General features: G+C 40.1%; 1 protein-coding gene across 3 annotated transcripts in view; it reads right to left on the bottom strand.

Annotated features, from left to right (window-relative positions):
* The window catches only part of CYFIP1 (cytoplasmic FMR1 interacting protein 1), a 79,815-nt gene that overhangs the window by 43,201 nt on the left and 11,522 nt on the right, over positions 1–25,092 (bottom strand). The window contains exons 2-19 of one of the 3 annotated variants that reach the window (XM_061377615.1): positions 18,631–18,754; positions 18,353–18,442; positions 16,895–16,972; positions 15,748–15,849; positions 14,049–14,230; positions 12,683–12,779; positions 12,414–12,542; positions 11,276–11,380; positions 10,904–10,995; positions 9,537–9,654; positions 8,681–8,803; positions 6,495–6,620; positions 6,028–6,194; positions 4,534–4,681; positions 2,522–2,675; positions 1,143–1,299; positions 514–610; positions 86–162 (exon numbers count right to left, since the gene is read on the bottom strand). In XM_061377615.1, coding sequence (XP_061233599.1) covers positions 86–162; positions 514–610; positions 1,143–1,299; positions 2,522–2,675; positions 4,534–4,681; positions 6,028–6,194; positions 6,495–6,620; positions 8,681–8,803; positions 9,537–9,654; positions 10,904–10,995; positions 11,276–11,380; positions 12,414–12,542; positions 12,683–12,779; positions 14,049–14,230; positions 15,748–15,849; positions 16,895–16,972; positions 18,353–18,442; positions 18,631–18,747 — 2,159 coding nt within the window. In that variant the 5' untranslated portion in view covers positions 18,748–18,754. Of the gene's footprint in view, positions 1–85; positions 163–513; positions 611–1,142; positions 1,300–2,521; positions 2,676–2,973; positions 4,507–4,533; positions 4,682–6,027; positions 6,195–6,494; positions 6,621–8,680; positions 8,804–9,536; positions 9,655–10,903; positions 10,996–11,275; positions 11,381–12,413; positions 12,543–12,682; positions 12,780–14,048; positions 14,231–15,747; positions 15,850–16,894; positions 16,973–18,352; positions 18,443–18,630; positions 18,755–25,092 lie in introns of those variants that run through there. The other 2 variants (XM_061377614.1, XM_061377616.1) reach the window with 2 other exon arrangements.

The following is a 25,092-nucleotide window of genomic DNA, read 5'->3' as shown; positions in this document are numbered from 1 at the left end:
CAGGAAGAAAATGCTTAAAGTATATTAGGCAGAAAAGCAAGAGCAGAAATCCATAAATAAACATTCTCACTATTGGAATAGTTACCTGCCAGCCATTGCCTTGTAGTATGCAAATATTTGGTCTGCCAGCTTGTAGACAAATTGGTCAAAACATAGGTTTACCTTGGGGGGATGGAAAAAAGGTGTGTTTAGAGATACCTGAAATTAAAAGAGGGGAGCTTCTCCAAGACCTCCCACTGTTTATCAAACATAATTAAGAAATGTAACACATCCAAACTTCCCGGTATAAGAGAATATGACATTCATTTTTCAGCATGAATGTGATGTATTTTGCACAGGTCTACAGGTTTCCTCACAACATATCACCCAACCCATTACCCATCTTCTGGTCTTTCTTCTCAGTTTGTTTATTATCTCCAGCTGTTCTGATTTTCTTATAACAGCCTTGTCTTTTAGCATCATTTTCACATTCAGGTACAGACCACTTTTCTCCCATAGGTAAGATTACTTTACCTCTGCTTCAATCTCATCATAGAGGAACTGCTTCTTAAATTTAGTAAGAGCATAATGAGCACTGTCATTATAAAGGTCCAAAGAATACAGAACATACCTGAATGAAAAAAAAAAAGTTAGAGTTACATGCCTACAGAAACTATGATGGTGCAGTCAGGGTGTTGTAATCCAGTCAATACTCCAATCTACATGTGGTTCATTTTTTACTTTAATTATTATTCAAAAGTATCACAATTTCTCCTTTAAGAAAGCTTTTGTTACTTCAAGAAATTTTATAGGTAGTTTGCAGTCTGAAACTTGATTTCTAGCTTTCCATTAAAATGAAACTATGCTTCTACCACTATGCATTAAATTTGACGTCTTTGAGGAGTAAGTAAGGAGAACTCACTCAGGGAACAACATATTTGGCTGGTGCAATAATATTTATATGAAAGGTTTCATATTTCAATTATTCACTTCAAAAAGAAAACTTTAAGAATCTGAAAACTGGCAAATATAAGGAAAATTTTATAAATGCTTAGAACACCTTCTCAGCAACTGCTTATTAAAACCAATCAAAGCAGTAACATTATAATGAGTGGCAATAATTAAGAATAATCATTCAGTGGAGGACTGCAAGTAAGTCTTACTCCATCATTGATGCCTCTTTGGTCTCCAAAATATGGTCCGTCAGAATCCAAGGCATGGACATCTCAATGGGAAACTGGATTCTTCTGCCCATGGTCAGCTCTAAGAAGAATTCTCTGAACCACAGCTGGGACAGATCACAGCATTGCTGCAGGGTTTCTTTTAGAATAAATAAGGAAGAATTACACTTCCAGAAATACATCAGGAACAATACAATTGTGATTCTGATGATGCAATGTGAAACAAAAAAAGCAGGTGTGAGTCACTAGAGCTATACATAGGCCAAATACATAAACCAAATTCAAAACGTAAAGCCCATCACTTTTCCACAGAGTTCCGAAATCCCCATTGGCACCCATAGTGGTGCCTTGTTACAGAAAATGGTGTGGAAGTGGACCAGACTACCAGTTAAACAGAAAAACCAGTAAAGGGGGATTTCTAGTTCACTTTCTCAGCTGGGGGCTGAGAAAGCTGTACACTGAACTTTGGGAAACAGCAGGCAAAGGAGACAAAATTGTACCAGATCCACCAGTACCACCTGTCCCTCTGGAGGACTGAATCGCTCCACATATTCCTGTTGGTTAGATGGGCAGGAAATGACAGACACATGAAGGAGGGATTAAAACAAAAAGTTTCTAAGGACACTGTGAAGGGCATGGAGGTGTGCTTCCACCTCTCTAGAAAACACCCAGCACAAGCCTTCTTTTGCAGAAAGCTTGAGAACCAAAATGGGAATGAAATTCTTACTTTAAGATCTGCTGAAGACCTTTTTATAGCGCTGTTCCCCAGTAGCATTATGACTGACATTAAGACACTTCCCCTTCTCTGAGGGTAAAGGAGTCCAATAGCAAAACAAAAATGAAAGACAACACAGCATGGTGATGACGAAGACTAGGTACATTCAATGTCAGTAAGTGAATTCTTTAGGACAGCATGTTTCCGATTACAATTAACTGAATAGTAAGAGTAGTGAAATGACATCAAATTTACTACAACAGAGAATTTGTTTCCTCTGTACTTAAAACAAATAACTAAAAAATGAAAAAAAAAAAACAAAACCAACAAACCACAAAACCTACTTCCTTTTTAAAATTTCAATGTGTATAGTCATATCTGTCCCTTGTATAAAAATACATACATAAAAAATAGAAAAGGGAGGTAACAATATGAAATTTGACACATTATAAACATATGCATAACAGTCAAAACAAAAAGCCCACCACAATACTGAGTATCAGGTCTCAGAAAAAGTTCAGACAGACCAAGGCTTTTGATAAATAAACCCAAGGTAAGTTGACTTAGGCAATCGGAAACATTTTCCAGGTCGTGTTAGAGGTGTTAGGACATGCTAAGCTGGACACCGATCATCTACATATCTTACCACTGAAATTTATCAAATGAGTGTAGAAGAAAGACTCGCGATGGAATTTTTCTATGTCCAATATGGTGGGCCCCTCAAGGCTACTTCTCAAGGTTTTCTTGGAACCACTTTTGTCAGCAATGAGGGACTCTAACATAGTTCTCACCATGTAAAGCTGTATCATTAAAGGAAACAATTATGGTGGAAAGGGGGGGAAAAAGGAAAATACACATGGTACATTAGTTGAGCAACACTGAGAATTACTGTCAGTAAGCGACTGCTCCACTTCAAATTGAAAACTGGCACTGTGTGGGTAAAAGCCTTTCAGGCAAGAGGAACAGATGCCACGCTAGCCTATGCACCAGCACAAATGCCTACCCATGGCAAGGGGACCTCCACTGACAGCAGCAGACCATTTGCAGTGGAACAGTTCACATCAGCACAAAAAGTAAAAGTAATAAGTAATGTCTTACCACCAAAGTTTAAAAGAGGCGGATAGATGTAGGACTGCCTCAGAAACTTGTGTGTCACATGCAATAGCTTTTCCAATCCCAGAGACTTGAGCTGCTTCAACAGCTCAGCAGAGTTTAAGGACTCTGTCATAGTGCGAACCATGTAGAGCTAAAAACCAACAGACAGGGGCAGGCAGGGGAGAGAGAATCCGTTAATAAAAACACACGGGTAAATAAGGAAGGGGAAACAGAAACAGAGGAAACGTGTTAGTTTGTTAAAAATGAAAAGCAGCATAGCAAGCATGCAGAGGAGGACATATAGAAAGGCTTTTTCATTCATAATAATCACTGCAATGCGGAGCTCCCTCAAGCAAAGGGAAAAGTCCCCATTCATTTCAGAGGAGGCTCACAGAGCCATTAGCTTCTCAATTGATTTTGCAAAGATTTCCAAGTATTACAAATTCATACACAGCCATTTTAGAAGTGCATGAAACTGAGAAAAACCTATCTAAAAATCAATCAGCTTCACCTCCCTTCCTCCTGTCAGCTGAGACAGACACATGTGCCAGCCCAAGAGCAGAAAAAGCAGACAGAACCATGTACTCTAAGCAGCCTGTTGCAGCCAGTGAACAGAGCCTTTAAACATACCAAGCACAGGAGAAGCACACTGGTGGTGATTTTTTTTTCCCAGAGAATTGGAAATTAGATCTTTTTTTTTCCAATTCCCAAAACAAAATCTTCATTAAACACATCTTACCACAATTTAAGCAACTTTTTATTACCGAAGACTATTATCCATAAATGCTCTCTTCCCCATGGATTTATAGTATTAGAAGATTGTCTTTACAAACCACAGCTGCCTTCAATTTTTCACCTAAAGTGCTCAGTACCTCATTTTCCCAGAGGAGTTATGAATACCAGACCATACATTCTCCAAACAAATCCACAAAGAAAATAAAAAAAGAGAATTATATGGAGGTAACAAGAATGGGCATCTAGGCATGGGATTTCAATGACTACCACAGAAAACACATCTGAAATACCTCTTGTTTTAGTGGCAGCAGCCAATTAAATCGATTTTAGAGTGCAGTTTTATCATTTATTACTGAACAGTAAGAGGGATCTTGTCAGAAGTCAAACAGTCGCCCATATTTTACAGGTAATATTTATATTTTAACATATTTTAAAACTACATTGACATCTACTGAATAATGGGATTTAACAAAAAAAAAAATCTACCAGCCATACCAGAGATGGGAGTCTGTCAATAATTAATTAAAATAGTTTAAAACCATTATTTTAAAAAAAACAACATTATAAGATCAACAAGAAAATACTTTTTCACTGGAAGTCAAATTAAAGAGACTGAACACTTGGAAAAATGATGCATCAGAGAGTGACAGCAACCCACACAGAGGATTTTGGTTAAGTATACGTAATTTTGTAAATAAAAATCTAATCAGAGTAGATTTTTAGCATTAAAAGTAATAATAATTTATTTTTTAAATACTTCAGGCCAGAGAGAAAACATTTCATGCAACAATTGTTGACAGATGTCACAACCATCAGACAGAAAAATACCTGAGTGCTGGAGGGTCCTACTGCACGCCTTGGGACTTTGATGTCAAAACCACTTTTGGGGTCCTTCTCTCCCCTTAGAGCTGGGTCGTTGAACGGCTCATGACCCGCTTCCCAGTCACAGACTGTCTTTCTTATGGCCTGCAAAACACTGGACACAATTCACACTACTTCAGACCGATACGCATTCAAGTGCACTGCTGAGAACATTTTACTTCTTTTAAGCCCTCTTCCATGAGCACAGAAACTTTGCAACAGCATTCAGGAGCTTGGGGTAACTCAGAGCAACCACAAATGACTTTGCCAACTACTTCAAGAATGCTACGTCCAGGAAACAATTGCCCTACTCTGTTTATCAAAAAGGACAGTCCAAAGTCCTTCTCCTCTGTCAGAAGAACGGTGATCTCTTAGACTGGTTCATCAGAGAGGAAAGTCGCTTGTCAAGAATTCACTTCTGGGAGCCTTAGCAAACACATCAACCTGTTTTGTTCTTGTAAACCACAAAGAGCAGATTATTCCATCAAACCAAAGCAGATTATTAACTAAACTAAAGAGACAATCCTGGCTGAAATGAAAAGCAGCAGTAGAATTCCTGTTTCCAGCAGAAATCCAGAATTCAGCTGGACTTCATGTGAACAGCTTCATACTTCTAAACTGGACTCCAGGTATTTGTCAGAAACCTAACCAGCCACATCCTGTGGCATGCTGAATGATGAAGCAAATGTCTCTTCCAGATCTGAGCAGGTGTGAAAGTAATACTTCCCTATTTCATGAACATCCCTGGACAAAAAGACTCCCTGCAAACTTGATAACTTGGAGTAATTTGTTTATTTTTAGCTTATAATGATATTTTTGTGGCAGTCAGAGCATTTAGCAATAGCCTGATTAGCCAAAGACTTTCACCTCTTAAGAGCTCTGCAATGAAACATTAGAGTAAACAAATGGTAAGCAAGTCAAGATTAAAAGCAAACAATAAGGGACAAAAAAGTAAGGTCAGGAAATGCCACCAATCAGTGTTGGCAGATGGAGCGCTTGGAAAAGAAGTGCAATGATAATAAGCCAAAACCAGCAGAAGCTGAGAAGGAGGGCAGGATGCTAAGAGGGCAGAGACAAGACTATGAGGTGGAATGTAAACTTGAAACAAAAGGAGAGGAAACACCGGAATCATAAGGAAGATGCACAGTAACACCTTTATTCAAAATAATAATACTAATCTTGCTTTCAATATTATAGTATTCATCTTTCCTTAAAATAAGCTTCAAGGAAGACAAGACTTCCTGCACTAGTCCTAGCATAGCTACGTTGGCAACTGTTCATTTTTTCCTTCAGACTTCAACTTCCAATACACATTCAACCAAGCTAACTTTGAACACCAGACAGACTACTAAGGGAGTACAGACTTAAAGAGGCAACGTTGAACAAACATGCAGTTCTGCAACAAATTTAGTAAGATTTGGGGGAAATAACATAGGAAAAGATGAAAAACAAGAATGTTACCTCTGAATGACATTTTTCTTTTTTTTAATGGCTTGTCTTAGTGGCTCTCTAAGTGTGACCTGAGCAAAGTCCTGAAGAGCTGCATAAATGGTATGGCGAATGGCATGATTGAAAACACTTTCCATCCTTCCCATCAGCACCTGAAGCCCTTTAATCATGGCTATCACCTGGAAAAAAAAAAGAAAAAAGAAAAAAGATTTCTTTTTCTTATTTTGTTTGTATAATTGTTCAAAAGACCTTTTTTACTTACAGAAAATAAGAAAAGAGGAATTAACAAGTTCCAAAAGATAAAGGATAGTTTTCCTGTGCTCCTCCTACATACTGAATGGAGGAGGACATGGTCCTTTGGAGTTGACACAGGGCATGCTGGCTGTCTTCTTGCACTGAACATAGAAACTTAAAGAGAATGCTGTCCTTTGTACAGAATTAACCTTTGGGAAAACCCTGTGAAAAAAGATTTCTCTTACCTCAACCAAAGCAAACTTCTCCTCGCTGGTATAATTGTATCTTGTTGCTCTTTCATACTCTTCTGCATTGTCAGGGCAATCTTTGTTAGAATATTTGTCGGTCGGGTGTACCAGCTTCCACGAATACTGCAATTCACAGAGCAGAAGAGGGAGGAAAAAAAAGGGGGGGAAAGGAAAAAAGGACTGAGAAACAGCAAATGTAGCTGGACACAAATAACAAGCTTTAAGAAGTTATCTCCAGTGCTTTCAAGAATATCTGAAAAATAATAGTTGGTACTTTCCTCAAAACCTGCATGCATTCTGAAACTACCATCCAATGGAAATGCCAAACAATAATTTGCCTGACAAATTTTCTTGAAACCCAGCAATCCTATATTGGTTCAAAAAATGCAATTCACATTCAGCAATGCACTTCAGGGTATTTTTGGTTGAGCAAACGCTAGCATAAGCAAGTTTCTTCTCCACTTTAAGCAGGAGAAACAGAGATGACCGTAGTGCATTACAAAAGTCCATTCCCACAGAAGACAGCTTCCAGCTTAGCCAAATATTCACATTTAGAATTCAAAAGACAACTGGAAAACCACACATTTCCACAGGTTTTTGACCTTTATGGTTTTGGGGCTTTTTAATGTTTACTAGGCGTAATCAGCTGTATCATCTGTGACAATCTCATTTGCACAGCATGCATTTCTCTTGAACACTGCCTTTTCAGTCACTGCAAACACAGCTCAAAACGTTCCTGAGCAGTGCCAGACTGATCTAATATTCATCAGGGTTCATATAGTGAAAAATCCTAGTCACATTCAAATATTATTTTCTCACATTTCAAGTTCAGCAAATAGTAAAGTCTGGTTGGTATCATCTTTGTGTATGTTTTAGATTACAGAGCAATATAAATTTGCCTGCTATAATGGATTCCTATTTGCACCAATTTTAGGATGGCAAAGAAAAGCATCACATCCTGTAACCTAAGTGCTACAGAGAGGACACTGGGGAAATTATTAAACAAACATTAATTTGGGGAGAGCACTGAGTTGACAGGATTAAGTTGGACATCAAATGAATGCTGAAACTTTTTATCTGAACATGATGCATGTAACAAGGTTCACAGACATCAAGTAAATGCAGAAGACAGGTAAATAAGTAGGATACTCCAGATCAGAATAAATTCTCAGGAGGACGACAGGGAGAAGGTGGACATGAATTTACATGAAAAGCACTTAAGGGAATTCATACAAATACAAATACAGAAGACAAAGAAAAGCTGTGATAATAGGAAAAGAAAACTCTGCTGTGGTTCCAGTTTGTTCTCGAACTGTGTGGATAAAAACAGAGCTAAGAATGAGAGATTTTCGACAGAATTATAATAGGAAGATTGGCACTGTGAAGGGGCAGCCTGAATGCAGCAATTTGCAATGACAGGAATGAAGAGAGCAAGTCTGGGAGTTGCAGAGGACAGAAATAGATGACAACAACCTCTCTTTAAGAAGCAGAAAAGCAGAAGAAGATTTTCATCATAAAATACACTGTTGACTTAAATCAGAATAGAATAATACAGGGAAAAGCACGGCTCATCTACTGGCTTTTTAAAAGTCAATTAAAAGTACAGAAAAAAAAAATCTGAAGAAGAGAGAAAAATCTCTGTCTATGCCCATTGTAACCACACTGCATTCATGAAGGGAGCTTGATGCTCCCTCATACATCAGAGGCAGAGGAGGAGCAAGTCTGGCTTCTCTCACACAATATGTCATCTGTTTCAACCCTTCCTAAAACACTATTTGGTGCACACAAGACAAACAGCTTTTATATACGTGCCTGCAGCATAAAAAGGGCTCCAGCAGCCTCCTCTTCAATTTCTGCCTTAAGCAGTTTCCTATACAGTCTCTTTTCTAAGTGGCACCTGTTTTTTTAAATACATTATTAAAATATAGAGAAAGAACTCTGCAGGTTCTTTATTCCCTTTCCCTTATCTTCTCTCAAATTTTCAAATGCAATATTACCCCTAGGACCTGAGAACTTCTTGTGCCTTCCTCCAAGAATGTAATTTGAGCAGGAGGAAAAAGGAAGTGAATAAAGAAGGGAACTGAGGGAAGAAAACACAACATGCATTTTTCATTCCATTAAAGCAAAGCCTGCCCAACCTCATTAAGCCACCTCTTCTTCATCTTATTTCCCAGATAACATACCACTTCCATGACATGTGCACTCCACTGGGAAAGAAGCTGCAGACCTTGGAGAGAGAGATCAAAAAGCTTCCGATACTCTGCATCTGTTTTTTGAGCTTCCTGTCGACCAGACCCAGTCACCACCTAGAACATTATTAAACAACAGAACAAAAACAAACCCACATCAGAACATGCTGTATCCAGCAGCATAATTTCATGAGCATGATCCAGAGCCAAATTTCTACATAGATTTCTTTTAAGCATTAAAACAGCACCACATACCAACACCTGCATCAATCTTTTTCTTCTAGAGACTACATAGTTGAACACCATAGATTTTGGTCAAAAGATGGAAACCACTGGTTTCCATCTACTCACCAAAATATTGTTGCAGATGAATTCAAGATATCAATTATATATATGTTCTAGATATGCATATGTTTTATATATATATATATATATACATATACACGTGTGTGTTTACACAGGGTTCTTTTTTGTTTATTTGTGTTTTTTTACTTATCTCTTAACTTTTAGCTGTTAAAGCACCCATTTGGAGTAAGGGCTATACAACCTATTCCAAAAGTGACATCCCAAAAGTTCTAGGGTATATATCCTAAACATATATATATACACACACAGAGAGAGAGGCAGAATAATACTGCGGTGTGCATGATGTGTCATCATTATATTATAATTTAAATAGTACAAATACCATTCAGAGAATGGGTACTATCCCCGCTGCCAACTTTTCTTGATTCAGGTGATCAAGCTTTGTCATTTACCTAGCCCCAGGTTCACCCTGCTCTTCAGATGCTTAACAATAACTGTTAATCAGTGATGTGAAATTTGCACATATAGCTCTAATCCCACACACCTCACTGTTGCTGTAACGAGCCAGTTCAGATATGAAACGCATATGGTCTTCTCTGATTTGGATCATCTGCTCACATATATTGTACTGGGGACTGCTGCTGGAAGATGTACATGTCCATCTGTTTCAGAAGACAAAAAACCCCACCTAAATCAGCTTTAGGCAATAAACAGCACAACTGACGCTGCAAAGAAAGATCCACAATGCATGGCTTTCTCAGGTATTTTTAGTCCTTCTCCTTTTTCTCTCTTTTCTCTCTTCAAACCTCTAACTCTGGCCCTGCACAATCCGTAGTGATGGACCGCCCTTCTGAGATCAAACAGTACTTTTTCCAAGTCTTAAAAAAAAGAGCCCCAAAACTTTTTTCTTTTTTGTTTGAGTTTGTTGCTTGGTTTGTTTGGGTTTTTTTAAAGGCTGCTGTTATGAAATAACAAACCAGCAGCCCTCTTCAGGAGCATACACTTAGGGACAGGACCAAAAAGGACTGAAAGGCAGGGCAGAAGTATAGGGATAGGCTGTAAGATACATATAGCTACCTTCAAGCTGTTTTTTGTTATTCTTGTTTAACTGTGAAAAGCCTACAGTATGCTCCCAACTATAAAAGAGGCATTATTAAATACTATCAACATGTTATCAAGAGGAACACAAAAGACATGCTACCAGGAATGTCAGGTTAAGTAGCCTATTTTTAGTAGCTCAGTAGGCCCACTGCTGTTCATTTTCTCTTAGCAATTACATGCAGGTTATGTGGTTTTTCTGCAGGAATTAAAATGCAAAGCGTTACATTCTAAATTCATGTAACTGCATAGAGGGAAGGTTGTGGAGGAGCATGGAAATGCTCACTATAAAACAAAGCAATAACCATAACCCATGGAACCATTTATGTAATGACCGGCTGCTTTTGCCAGCCATTTTGCTGTTCTGCACACCTAGCTGAAATAAAGGAGGGGAGACAAGCTAAGTTGCTGCTCCGTATACAATATATACATGCCTATTTACCCATGCACTACTACTGCTCACCTGCTTAGTAAAATCCTTCATTTCTTTTAAAGAAAGTTTCGTATTTAAAGGAAAAAAATAAAAGCGAAATTAGTGTAAGATAAATTTCATTTCCTCCAACCCAGGTGATTAGAAACGTCACAGATACAAGAATGAGTTCAGAAGCATAGAAAGATCTTTAAATGACCTATTTCTTTTGTTGTACCTATTACATTAATTACATTACCAGTGAAATACCCACACCAAAAAGTAGACCGAGGTGAAAATCCTATTAATTATAGAGATCCGCAGACTAATTATGAAAATAAGCTCCAAAGATCTGACTTTTCCCAGCCCAGATGCTCCCTGCTTTGTTTCCTTCTCCCTCTTACCTGGATTTATTTTCCTCATAATGGGCACTGGTCTTAATGTATCTGGCAAGTTCAATCTGCATGTCACCAAACAGTGGGACAACCTGCAACTGCTGTACACATGAAATAAAGTGGATTAGATAAATTATTAAACATAAATCTTAGTGAGAGGGGCCTTGAGCAACCTGGTCTAGTGGAAGATGTCCCTGCCCAGGACAGGAGAGTGTTAGAACTAGTTGATCTTTAAGGTTGCTTCCAACTCAAACCACTCTATGATTCTAGGATTATTTACCCATATTACAGTCCAAAGTGAACTTTATTCTACTTAATTATATTTAAAATGGAAGGGGAATTAACTTAAAAATCACATATTAAGATCACATCTCAACCAACCTTAAAGAATTTGTCTATCTTGGCTAAATTTATTCTTTTCTTTGCATCCAGCTTATAGATGTTGCTGACACTTCCATCCATCAGGTACAGTCCAAAGCCCATAACCTGAAAAAGAAAAGAAATCAAACCTCTCTGCAAATAGAGGTAAAACCTGCTGCAGTTAGACCGCTCTTCATATCATCATAAAAAACAGTAATATTTAAAAACGAGGTTTTAAAACCCACCCTCCTTCAAACAGAATATATTTTCAAATACATACTTTTCTGCAGTATTCTTTTATTATATGCATATTAGTAGTTTTTACTTTAACATTAGCCTGCTCACTTATCCTTAAAAAGTGCTGCCTGTTTGTATACAGGTTTAGCATGCAAAAAAACTCTCACTGAATCTAGAGTATGGCTATTTTTAGACAGGTGGGGTTTTTTTTGTTAATTTCCATTTTATTAAAATCCTGTATGTGCAAACCGATCTGTAACAAAGGGTCAGGTCTAACATCTCTGAGCAACTGCTTTTTATGGCTTTCAGTGCATCTCTGAATTACAAGCGTAGGAGTTCAGAAGCAAAAAAAAAATCTAATTACATTTTGATCAAGTTATTCATTAACAGAAAGTTATAATTCAGTATTTACAATAGCAGGTGCTGAGCATTAGTGACTTAATGCACTTTAAGCATGCGTTTACCAAACAAAAGGCCTAAGTATGAAAGACACATTGGGCATCCCCGCAGACAGAGCACAAATGTTCTAGTGTTTGTGTATGGTTTCAGGATGCTTCTTTTTGGTCCTAATTAACAGAGCTGAGAAATTAAACATGAGGCAAATATTCAGTTCTTACTCTATACCTTTTCTTCCACTTCAAGACATACAGTTGGTATCAACCACTCTTCATACTGCCCAGCACCTGCTAATTACATGTACATATTCCAGATAACTAAACTTACCTACTTAGTAATCTTAGTTTTAAACTACTTGTTCTCTGAAATATTTGGTACAAAGCCTCAAGCAAGCTTGCAAACACCTAAAAATGAAACAGATCCTTTCTGCTCTCATTATACTTCCTAGAAACACAGTTCAGGACTTCAAACATCTGTGTCCTGCCCCAGTCATTCTTTTTCAATTTTGTACCCAAAAGAAACCTACTTTCAAGAGCATATGTTTCTCACTGGGTGTTAGATACATTTTGTTTTCATAGTAGTCCACGCACAAATTCACAATATCTGCAAGCAACTCTTCATAGCCAACAATCACCTCCAACTGCTGCTGTAAAGACTGGAAAAAAAAGAAGAAAAAGATATTAGTCAACTAGTTATAGCCCCTGGGGAACAACAGTTGCTACCAAACTGGAAGTGTTTCATTTTAATAGTTTTGTAAAGCATTAGGTACTTTGCAAAAAGACAATTAAAGCTTACTTGTGTTATCTTGTTGTGGTTGGCAAGAAACATGGAGAGGTTCTGGGATTCTTGAATGGACTGAGGATCTGCCATTTTGCGAAGGAACTGAGCAGCTCTTTAAAAACAGAAAACAAAACAGTGTTTCCCGTTTGCAGGACTACTTCTAAGCAAATCCATCCCCTTTGAATAGAAACACACCCATCTCCAAATCTGCCAGGGGAACTGTAAGTTGTAAGCACATCTTTAAGTGTTAGTACAATGGCATATCATTTGCTGCTCATGCAGGACTGTCAACCTCAGTGCATCTCCCACCTCCAAACTCCTGAACCAAGCAGAAAGAGAATGGGCCAGAAGCATGCCTTCAAAGAAATAGAAAGGCACGCAAGGTAATTTTAGAGGTCTCCAGACACAAAATCAACTATAAAAAGGCAACTACTGGTAGATGTAGAAATTAAATCTCAAGTAAGTGGAAACAGGATAGATTGGCTAGTCATTGCCTGAATGGTTTTCTTTATGAAAGACTATGAGGAAGGTGATCCAGTAGTACTGATAGGGAGAGAAGCCATGTAAATGCATTTTCACCAGGGTTTTCTGGAGCACAAGAAATCAAGTGAAGACTGGCACAGGCTGCCCAGAGAATCTGCAGATGCTCCATCCCTGGCAGTGTTCAGGGCCAGGTTTGATGGGGCCCTGAGCAACCTGGTCTAGTGGAAGGTGTCCCTGTCTGTGGCAGGAAGGTTGGAACTAGATGATCTGTAAGATCCTTTTCCACACAAACCGTTCTATGATTCTATGACGCTAAAGCTAGTATAGAGACTGTCTTCCCCTGTTACCCTGATCACCATGTTTGAACAAATAGACCTGATGCCATCTGACAGCTCTAGCAGAAAACTTGCCCACTGATACACCACCCTTCTCCCCTCCCTGCTACAATCTGAGGTCACAACAACCTTGAACAGCAAAGCTGAAATGTCTTAAGAACAAGTGTAACAACTCTCAGCTACAAATGCCGAAAGTGGATGCCAAAACTGGAACAGAACAAATAGAATAGGAGTAGCACAAGCCACCAGCAAACCAGTTTCCGCTCAAACTTGAAAAGCTTTACTGAGCAAAGTATATTCATTACATTTAGCGTACACCAAGACATAAGTATTTGACAGCTTGGCATTAAAAGGCAGAAGAACTTTGCTGCTGTAAGAGCATAAAGAAAACAGATTTACTCATCGTCCTATCTGCAGTCAGCGCATCCCCAGTTTCAAGGTAATTGTTCCACACAAGGACTACTTTAGAAGAGAAAGCCGTCAGAAAAAGCAACTGCTGCCATCTCGTGGGAGGCCTGTGTGCTGGCAGCAGAAACCCAGGTCCTGTTCTCCTTGCCACCTACCGTTTGTAGGCTGAATGGTCGTTCTTCACACTGCACTTCATATTCTTCAACTCATCCAATACTGCGAACATGTTGATGAATTTGCCCAGCGTGATCAGATATGCTTCAGACACAAAGTCCTTCCTCCTCTCTGCGTGGCACAAACGTCTTACCTCCCCACAAAATCGTTCAATTGCATTTCTCTAATGGGGGAAAAAAAAAATGACAGGAAGCAGGGAAAAAAGCCATGACATTTCCAGGAAAAAGCTTTCATCACACAACAGGAACTGGTCCAGTGAAAAGCACCACTGAGGCAGAAAAATGTTTAAAGTATGCAAGGTGTTCTGGTTTTGACTAGCAAGGCACAAGCACAGGCTTGTCACAGAATCTCAGAATAGTTTGAGTTGGAAAGGACCTAAAAGATCACCCAGTTCCAACCCCTCAGCATGGTCAGGGACACCTTCCACTAGACCAGGTTGCTTAAAGACCCATTCAGCCTAGTGGTGAACACTGCCAGGGATGGGGCAGCCACAGCTTCTCTGGGCAACCTGTGCCAGTGCCTCACCACTCACAGTAAAGAACTTCTCCCCTGTATCTAACTTAAATCTCCCCTGTTTAAGTATGCAGCCCTTACCCCTTGTCCTCTGTGGGGCTGAATACTTGCTGTGAGCTCCAAGTATCAGCAGTGATTTTTGCCACAGAGCTTGCCTAGCACAAAAGTCAAGCTACTTCTTTGCAGACTAAAGTCATGAAAGTTTAAAATCCCTTTGAAACAAGTTATTTCATGCTCTTTAGTGAGGAAGCATGTGTGCATTAAAAGGCAGATTATAGGTATGTACCCTTAAAACAAAAAAATCCAAATTCCACAGCACACTAACATGCCGACTCTGGGTGTACATCCTGGCACGTGTTTATAAGAGGGCTTATTTCCAAGCACTCATCAGGGCCATTTGAGATGGAGATTACAAGTATGAAAAAGACAGCAACCTCTAATGTAAAAAGGAATCTGTTCTGACATTACAGCACTATTCTCCTTGAATGAAAGGAGATTGTTGTACTCAGTAAGACCTGCCAGCTGGGGAAGATGACAGGAAATACCACATTTCATTCAGTGTCCTCTTCCTGTGGGGTCCAGAGGTTGCAGGCTCTAGATGCTCCGGTTCCCTCCGAGTAATGCCTGGAAACATTCTCAGTCCATTGAACCAAATGGCAAGCTGCCAGCACGGAGGATAAAGCAAGACAGACTGCTATTCTCCAGTGACCATGTAGCTCAAGTGGCTGGCAGATCACAACTGGGTTGGCTTGCCTCGGTTAGGAATTTCCATAGCACCTGCTGCTCTGGAGTCCAGAAAAGCAGATCCCTCACTCCCCAACAAATGGTTTCTGTACCAAGATGCTTTTATGTATACATGTGAAAAGTATTATATTTCCATTTCCTTTCTTTCTAAAGTGCCACATCTCTGTCCTCATGTGCTACACAGGGACCATATGCAATTACTTCTGGTTTTATGTGAAATGGAGATTGCCTGAAGATTTTAAGATAGGCATTAGAAATTCTGCCCTTATGTCAGACAATGCAGGCTTTTTTTCGAAGCATAATGACAGTTCAGTATTCAAGCATGCAACATCAGGCATACAAAAAATAGGAATATGTGAAGTATACAAAGCAGGAATATAAAAACACAAGCCTACTGACAAATTTTGTTTACATGCCTTTTACCTGGAAATACATAAAATTCATCAGTTTTGTGACTTCTGGCTCCAGAACTTCCACAGTTTTCTCATAAATTTCTACCCTGTTAGGCTGCTCATTGCACTTGACCTGGGGATAATTAAAAAGATAATTACACTTGGAAATGTCCCTCAGAAAGCCTCAGAAACTGAAATCCTGAGGAAATGCATTATCACCCTAATAAAGACAAACTCAAGGCATAAATTTCTGGGTTTGGCCATTTTGTGCTAGTCTTCTAAGCTTTATGTAAAAAAAAAAACAAACAAAATCTGAGGCTTTTTTCAGTTGCCTCGTAGCAAATAATTTAGTTGTCAAACACCTGTGTATGGTTAGGACAATCTTCTTCCCACATTAAACCACTTGCTCAATAACATGCACTAAACCAGGACCGGAAGTAGAAATTAAAACAGATATCTGACTCCCACTCTAAACCTTTAAACCACAGGATAAGCCTTCTTTGCATTTCAGTACAAAAATAATTGCATTACAAGCTCCTTATAAAGCAGGCAGGTGTCAACTCATGGTTATAATTTTGTTCAGTTTTCTGATGCACCTTAACATTCTTCCCACCCCACGCTTGTACAACCATTCCCAAACCCTTTATGTTGACTTGACACCTATTCACAGGGGTTTATTTTTGAATGCAGATCAAGAAAACACTAGGTAGCTCTGACATTTAGGAAATGACTACATAGGATGTCTAGAAACTTAAATGTTTAACCTGAATGTTAATTGTTACAAGCTATGCTACTCGTTAAGGCTGTTCTGAATTTAAGTATTAAGCTTGGGAATGGTAAGGGTCCATTCCCTTTAATGAAATTTTGACCTCAAACTAATTTGACTATCAAACGTTTTCCATCTAGAGGGCATTACCCCGATATTACTCTTGAACCAATCAGCAGGTCTGACACAAAACCCATGAGGTATTGCTATAGACACCCTACCAGAAAAAAGTAAAAGTACTCCAATTGGTCCCTGAGCGCTAAAAGACACTCTTCTATGGCAGACCCAGGTTAACAATTCAGATGCCAAAGTAGACTACATTTCAGAGATCATTGACAAAGCTCCATCTGTGCAACTCCACACCAAGACACGAGTTCATGTGTTGCATGACAGCTTAATCTTCGCCCTTTACCTGAGGAATGGCTCTTGAGCAGCTTCTCCATGTGTATAACATGACTGCATATTCCTGACCTTCTTCTAGCATTTCATTCTGTAAGAAAGACGCTCAATACAATTAGGCATAGTAATAAAAAACGATTAAACACACTTGTCTTCCATCATTCCAAACCCTTGTCAAGACAAACCTGTTTCTCTTATCAGTGTATCTACAAACACATATATATTGCGAGATGAATGATACATCATACTGTATGCAAAATAATACTACCATAATTTATAGGCTTAGCTGGTGTATTACATGTATCAGAGCTGAACAGCTACTGATGTCCATCTCGGCTATAATCCAATGGCCAAAAAAATTTCCATTAATTCCCAGTCATATGTTTTAGCACCCAACCTAATTCTGAGAGAATTCACACCATCTTCCTACCACTTAAGCCAACAGATACCTGTCAGATCACCAATGAACAACTGCAGCAATTACGCTTACCTAACGACAAAAATTATAATCTCCCCAGACCAGATTGGTTTTTTGTGTTGTTTTTTCTTCCCCAAACTAAAGAAACTGTGATCTATAAATATAAATAAAAATACTAATCTGAGGGGGTGGGGGGAGGGTGCTGGGGTGGTGTTTGTTTTTCTTTTTAAACTCAGGCACTGAAGGATGAAAGAGCACATGAAGAGCAATAGCCTTTTTTACATGTCAAAGGAGAGGTCCAACAATATCCAAACAATCAAAACAGGTTAAGGAGTCACCAGATCATTTTAAAAGTAGACTGGTGTAAATTCACATAATTTTCAGTTGCATGTAATCAGGTGCTTAATCTGCCTATTTCACCATCTGTGAACTGGTCTCTAGGATCACAAGACATATCAGTCCTCATTTATAAGAATGCCGTGAAATTACAAATTCATTACGGACCAGCATTTGCAGCCGGCAATTTACTTTGTCTCCCAAAACAGCTACACCATTAGCAGAGACAGAGTTACCAGCATGAAGTCTTATCTTCCACAATGGATCTGTTAAAAACTGCAGGATACCTTACACAGAAGCATGCCAATAAACCATTAACATACACACTCCTTAGTGAGGAAGCCAACAAAAACCTTTCAGTGCAGAGAAGCAGTGTAAATTCTGGAGGATGGAAGGTAATTTTTCATTCAAGTTACAGCAGCTAGCTGTCAGTACAACCAACACCTCAGAATACTGGGAAAATGCACAATGAAATCAGAAAACTCCTGAGCAACACTGGTTGACCAAGAAGAAAGACTATCTTAAAATTATCAAGAAGTAGATGTGTGAAAAAACAAGTGTCACACACCTTTTCATCTTACTGCCTCCTGGAAGTGCTGTAGGTAACCTGGGTTCTGGTTTTCTGCAGCCACAATTCTTACAATGAGATGCATGAAGACATGTTCCTTTCCTTTTATTTCAAGTAATACAAATGTATATATCTGAACATCCACTTACCATACTAGAATGGACTGTAGCTTGCTCAATGTATCTTGCAATGCCAGTGACAAATGCATTTCTGTCTTCAAAATTAGTGTTAAAGTTTGGCTGCAAAGAAAGCAAGATACAGAATTAAATCTTTGGTAGGGAAAAGAATTTCTATATAAACTGCAAATACGAACACGCTCTGTGTTTTGTGTTTCCTTTTTTGGGTTGTTTTTTTTTGCAAAGCACGTATTCTTTTTCTTAACAGCAATGGGAAATGGAAAAACTCTTTTTCTACAATAACAACATACCTGGTAAAGCAGAGATGATGGTGGGGGTTCAATACACGGTTGCTGATCTGGCAATGGTAATTCTTCCAAGAGGTCCACATTGGACAAGGCATCCTCCAGTGTTACTTGAGCAGTCATTTTGCCCCTGCTTAAAAAAAAATACATACATATATATAGATATGTATATGCACACACATATAACATGCATATTTTTGCTACATACACAGAAAACAAATGAGTAATATGAAAAGCAAGGGGCTGTTAATGTTGAGGAAATGTGAAGTTTCCCTTCAACCATAATGGGAGGGAAACAAACTGACACGGTTTTATTATATGAGTTTTAAAAAAATACTTTAAGGACTCACATCCTCCCTCCTTACTAATACAAGTTGAGAAATGTTTCTCTTCCTCCATGCTGCACACCAGAAATACATTAAAAGCAGAGGAAAGGATGACCTCTAATGCTCAGTTTTGAGCCAATGTGTATTCAAACCTTTATGCACAGATACTACTACCAGGAGACCTGGCTGTCAAAAGGTGCCAGCAGTCTTGTGTTTTGTGTCCTAGGACATCCAGATCTGCTTTGGGTGCCAGAGAGGCCCCAAAACTCTGAGAGTCATGGCAATCTCCACACACCTCCCAACTGCTGCCACTGCATGGGGTTTTGAACCAAGAAGAGCAAGAAGAAGAAATTCTAGGAAGAAAGGGTCTTGGTCATCCACTTTTGTATAATGACCTACCCACTCTCCTGGGCGGCATACAAAATTCCTCATTTTTAAGGCAACACTTCTAATCAGGCCATCTCATTTTTTCTATAAGGCTTTGCAAGTTATTCTCTACAGAGAGAGTAACCATGCACCTACTGTGCATGGAGCAGCTGAGCACTGCCCTCCGCTCTAACCAGGAGGGCAGGAACACTGAACACCTGCACCCCAAAGGAGCAGGACCCTGCCATCCCCACATGCAGGGGGAATGAGCAGATCTCACCCCAGCTTTGCCGCAAGCTCACTGAGAGAGGGCCAGGACAGGCTGGCGATCCCACCACTCGCTGCACTTGTAGTGGCTTGGCAGGAAAACCTCCTTACTTTCTCTTACCCAATGATGGTTTCCTGGGGGAAGCCCCACAAATACAGCAGCTTTACCGTCAAAGAAGGGCTCAGCTGACAAAAAAAATAAGCAAAACCCAGAGCAAGGGGAAGGAAGCAACCAGAAGTGATTACTTCTCTACCTTCAGAGACCAACTATGCATCCTAAGCCATTGCCCAAAGCTAACACGCCATGTATGGAGAAAGCTCACCAGCAACTTTAGGCAGCCACCACTGCAAAGGTCCAGGGGCCTTTTGATTCTTAAAACCCCAGACCAATACTTGCTTCAAGCCCAAGCATGTGAGGTTTTGTTAAAATAAACAAACAAATGTTCATATTGTGCATTTTGTGCTCCCTGCCCAAAAAGGAGGAAGGACTGGACTGACAGGAGTGCTGGCTGGCAGAGCTGTGCTGGGACACTTGCCCAACACCTGCCTACACCCAGCTCAAGCTCTGTCACAAGAACCACAGTTACTCTCAAATTAGAGACCAGTAAAACCCACAGCATCATCCCTTCGATAAATAAACAAATGCCAAAAAACCTCCATGTCTGGGCAAAAGTCCTGCAGGAAGGTCAGACTCAGAAGAGTTTTACCTTAGAGGAAACAGAATAGAGTTGCCAAGAAGTCAGAGTATTTCACATAAACAATATTTTGGTTTTGGTCTTAGTACCTATAGATCAAGCTTCAGCTAAAAAAAAAACCAAGACTTTACACAGGTCAGTTTAACTGAAAGGCTTTTCCTCTTCTTCACCTCTCTTATCAAAGCAGAAACACTTGGCTGTGCGTCCACTCTGGGATGTGCCAGTGGTGGGACCAATGGGCTCATAGCCCTGCCTCCCTGTGCACCACGGGACAGCACTACAGAGGGGCACTATGAAAACCTTCTCCAACCATGCTCCAAAAACCATAGCAACATAGTACCTGTTTGTGCTGTTTCAGAAAGCACACCTGCACACTTCTGGCCTCAGTATTTACAATTGCACAAGAGTAATCCTCCAGCATCAGCATCCTATGTTCTGACTATTGGACTATGTGTGGATTTCTTTTTATACACTTGGAAAATAATTTAAAAATAGAAACCAAAGCATAAGCAAAACCAAAATCTCATTTCACTTACACTGCCACCTGTTTAACAGCACAAGCCTGGGAAACCCCTGTTACCTGGCCAGAGGCACAAGCTGAGACATAAAAGCTTCCTGCTGCCCTCTGGGTTGTGAAAAGAAATACAGGAAGGTGCATTTTTCCCAGCCCTTCAGCATAATTTCCTAAAGACAGGTCAGCATTTTTCCAACGAGGAAAACATAAGCAATTGGGCACAGACTTACAAAAGCCTTCTTGTTTTAAGGTCACTTGCTGACAGCTCCACTTTGTAATTCTGCCAAAGGTATCCCATGTGTCTGATGTTTCTTTGGCCAAGTTCAATGCTCCTGCTCTCCAGCTTTTTTACTCTGGTACCTAGCAAAATGTGAAAGAGGAAACAGCTCCTTCCTGCCCAGATTTGACACATTTGCAAATGTTGCAAGGCCATGATTCATGCTTCCCCTCTGCCTCCCAGGAGGTGAGCACCAGAGGTTTGACAACGGCAGTGGCAGGGAGGCAGCTGGAGCTTGGGTACGCTCACACCATGTTAGCCAGGAGACCACATCACAGAATCATAGAATGCTTAGGGCTGGAAAGGACCTTAAGATCATCTAGTTCCAACCCCCCCTGCCATGGGCAGGGACACCTCACACTAAACCATGTCACCCAAGGCTCTGTCCATCCTGGCCTTGAACACTGCCAGGGATGGAGCATTCACAACTTCCCTGGGCAACCCATTCCAGTGCCTCACCCCCTAACGGCTCATAGTTATATGTTGTATTAATTTTACTGATTCTGGTCTACATTATTATTTTTAGTTTACTCCATCACACAGCCAGGTGACACCACCACACAGTTCATGCTCCATCCCTGCCCGATGTGCAACCCCTGGGGCCAGGACTAGAAATAGAAATAGTTCCTTGAAGTTTATTCTTTTTCTTCAGTTCTGATTCGGATGAGCACTGGGAGGGCCTGACTTGATCAGAAGAGTTGACCTGTGCTGTGGAGAAGCTCACCCAGCTACCTCCATCACATCTTGTCCACATGAAAAAACAAACCAAAAAATGCACCAAATCTTAAAGCTCCCCTCAGCATTGTTTACATTTTTATTTCAATCAGAGCTGGATTATTATTGAAATCTATTCAGGCAAAAGATTTACCGATCTTTTTTAAATGTCATGGTTCTGTACTGCTGTTCCCAGCCATGCAAGCCCTGCTCACAACAAATACCCTGCTTTAGTATTTAAAAGGAGATGACTCTCAGACCTAGCAGGCACATCATTTCCATATCTCCATCCTTACAGAACAATATCAAAGTCTTTGTAAAAGATCTATGCTCTTAATTCCAAGCATATCAGAAAACACGCAGCATGCCTCTCTCAGCCTTGGGCTTCTGTGCCTCCTGAGGCTTCAGACTACTTGAAAAAGTATCAACAGGAGCAATTATGGGGAAAAGTCTTTTAGACAAAAGAAACAGAGAAAAAAAAGCCAAAATGAAAAAAAGACTAAATAAATAAGTAAGCAAACAAGCAAGGTAAGGACTGAGAAAGCAGAGAGTAGGGAAAAGAGCAAAACTTCATTAACTTCAGAATCAGTGTGAGAGGACTGCAGTAACAGTATCCAGCTCTCAAGCTCAAAGGTAAAAAAAAAAATCCCCAAATTCTAGGGAGTTAAGTACTTATTGAAAAAACTTCAAGCTTTTATGATTTCTTCCAGTTACAGGATTAAGCAGGTCAGATTATTTACTGAAGGGAAGATCAAAAGAGAACTCAGGAAGTCAGTCTATAAATAGCTAAAACAGGAAAACGATGCTTGATGACAGGAGATAATTCTTATACATATTGAGCAGTGGTGCACGCAACCCAACAGATGTAACTTGTAGCTAGCAACCAAGTTAAATAAAAATGGGTAAAGCAAATGAACTTAGATAACTTTAGGCTTCTTGAGACCTTGTTGTAAATGCTGAAATTGCCACACAGCTCCTCTTTAGCCTCTGTCACAAAAACTTGGCCAAGACTTGCCCAGAAACAGCCTTTAATGACCTTAAGAATCTGTCCTTACTGTGAAGAATCTATCCAGCTAAGCTTCAAAAAGACATTGATTCCCAGCATTGAATAACTGGGTTTGATGATATCTACTTACAGATGAAAAATAAAGCCTTTCACCACAAAAATTATCAGATGAAATTGTATGGCTGTGTTGACAAGATCAGGAGATGCTGAGGATGGTATCATGTTATCACAAAACATTTAAAAAAAACAGCAAAACAACCAAAACCAAAAGGTATATTGAGTATCCTGAAAATGCACAGGGAAAGAATGGGAAGTAACTCCCCTGAGAGGCACAAGAACATATGCTGTTCAAATTACTTGCAAATTGGCATTATTCCTGGACTAAGACTGTCAAGTAACAATTCCTACAGAACACAGATAAACGGCACAATTCAATCTTTTGGAAGAAAACAAAAACAAAAAAAGAAAGCAAAAGTAGATACAGCAAAAACAACTTTTCTCTAGAAGACACTGATTTAGACAACTACACAGCAAGCAGACATTCACTTTATAGTAATTGCTGCTCTCCTTTTTGGAAAAAGGAGTAACAATATTAAATGCCCCTCAGAAAAACTAAAATAATTAAAATCTAAGTCCTATAGCTGATAGACACTTTTTCCTTCTCATCAAAGATTTGACACTTAAGCACTCTCACCTTGAAATCTGTAAGGATTTATCCTCACATAACCATTAAAGAGGTAATCCAGCAGTCTTCCTCCTTGAAACATGGAGTGCTGCAGCAGGGAATGATCTGGACAGTGTCAATTTCATGGAATTGTAGAATGGTTTAGGCTGGAAGGAACCTTAAAGATCATCTAGTGCCAACCACCATTTCCAGGTGGGTTTTTTTGCTGCCAGCTCCTTACAGCACACTTACTGCTGCATACTGGCAAGATCAGGCAATGGACACAACCAGGTCTATTGCTACCAATACTCATCTGACAGAATCAGTCATTAGGGTTGGAAGGCACCTCTGGAGATCATCTGCTCCAACCCCCCTTGCCAAGGCAGGGCCACCTAGAGCAGGTTACACAGGAAAGCGTCCAGGAAGGTTTCAAATGTCTTCAGAGGGAGACTCCATGAACCCCCTGGGCATCCTGCCTCCAGTGCTCTGCCACCCTCATCATAAAGAAGTTCTGCCTCATGTTGAGGAGAAACTTCTTGTGTTTTAGTTTATGGCCACTGCTTCTCCTCGTTGCTTCGTTGGGCACCACTGAAGGGAGTCTGGCACCATTCTTCTGGCACCCACCCTTGAGATGTTTACATGCATTAATGAGGTCCCCTCTCAGTCTTCTCTACACAGGCCCAGCTCCTGCAACCTCTCCTCATAAGAGAGATGCTCCAGACCCCTGACATCCTTGTGACCCTCCACTGGACCCTCTCTCTCATCAGCTGTTCATGGACAGCGGTTACCTTTTACCATTAATGGCCAACAAAAACAAGAAACAAAACAAACAAACAAAAAAAAGTATGAAAGAGACAATGATGTAAATGAATGCACTTTCTTCAGCTTAATTACCAGAATGTCCCCTACAGCCTGAGAGTAAAACAAGCAGCTTTGTTCAGCTAAGTTCAGTTGGGTCCTCAAGCTACCCTGGCACGAAGCACTGCAGCCAGCTCGTAGTGGTAAATTAAAAAGCAATGGATGAAATAACTTCTCCACTCATTCCTTCCACTTTCCAGGTGGACCCTGAAAATGGGTGCTCAAAAATGAAGCACATCTCATCTGCTCCTGGACGAGCTGCTTAGACTGTCCCTATGGTAGCAACAGCAAAGCAAGCCTCTCCTGAGGCTCTATCCTCTTCAAAGCAGCCCACCTGCCAGTGTTTTCTCTTTTGACAGACCCTCTTCCCTCACTGCTCCGAATATACACACCACCATCTCGGGCACACTTAGCATGGCAGGCAGGAAGAGCTGAATGGGCAAAAAGTTGAGCCATGCTGAATCTCAGGATGAGAACAATCAAAGAAGCAGCAGCATTTGCTAATCTCCAGCTGTGATTAGCAGAAAAGTAACAGGGCACACAGGGAAGCACAGAACTGCAAGTGCTTTTCCAGGAACAAAGCACAAAACCAAGTCCTCAGTCAAAGGCAGAGGGTTGAGCATTGAAATGATCATAAACTCTTCAGAAAGTAACAGAACAATTTGGGTTGGAAGGGACCTTAAAGCTCACCAAGTTCCAACCCACTGCCATGGGCAGGGACACCTTCCACTAGACCAGGTTGCTCCATGCCCCATCCAGCCTGGCCTTGAACACTGCCAGG

This window comes from Neopsephotus bourkii, unplaced genomic scaffold (assembly GCF_033783945.1).
Source record: "Neopsephotus bourkii isolate Nb327-2 ecotype Australia unplaced genomic scaffold, CSIRO-AGI_Nbou_v1 NB_1760, whole genome shotgun sequence".
Lineage (NCBI taxonomy): Eukaryota > Metazoa > Chordata > Aves > Psittaciformes > Psittacidae > Neopsephotus > Neopsephotus bourkii.
This window is presented reverse-complemented; position numbering and strand designations above follow the sequence as displayed.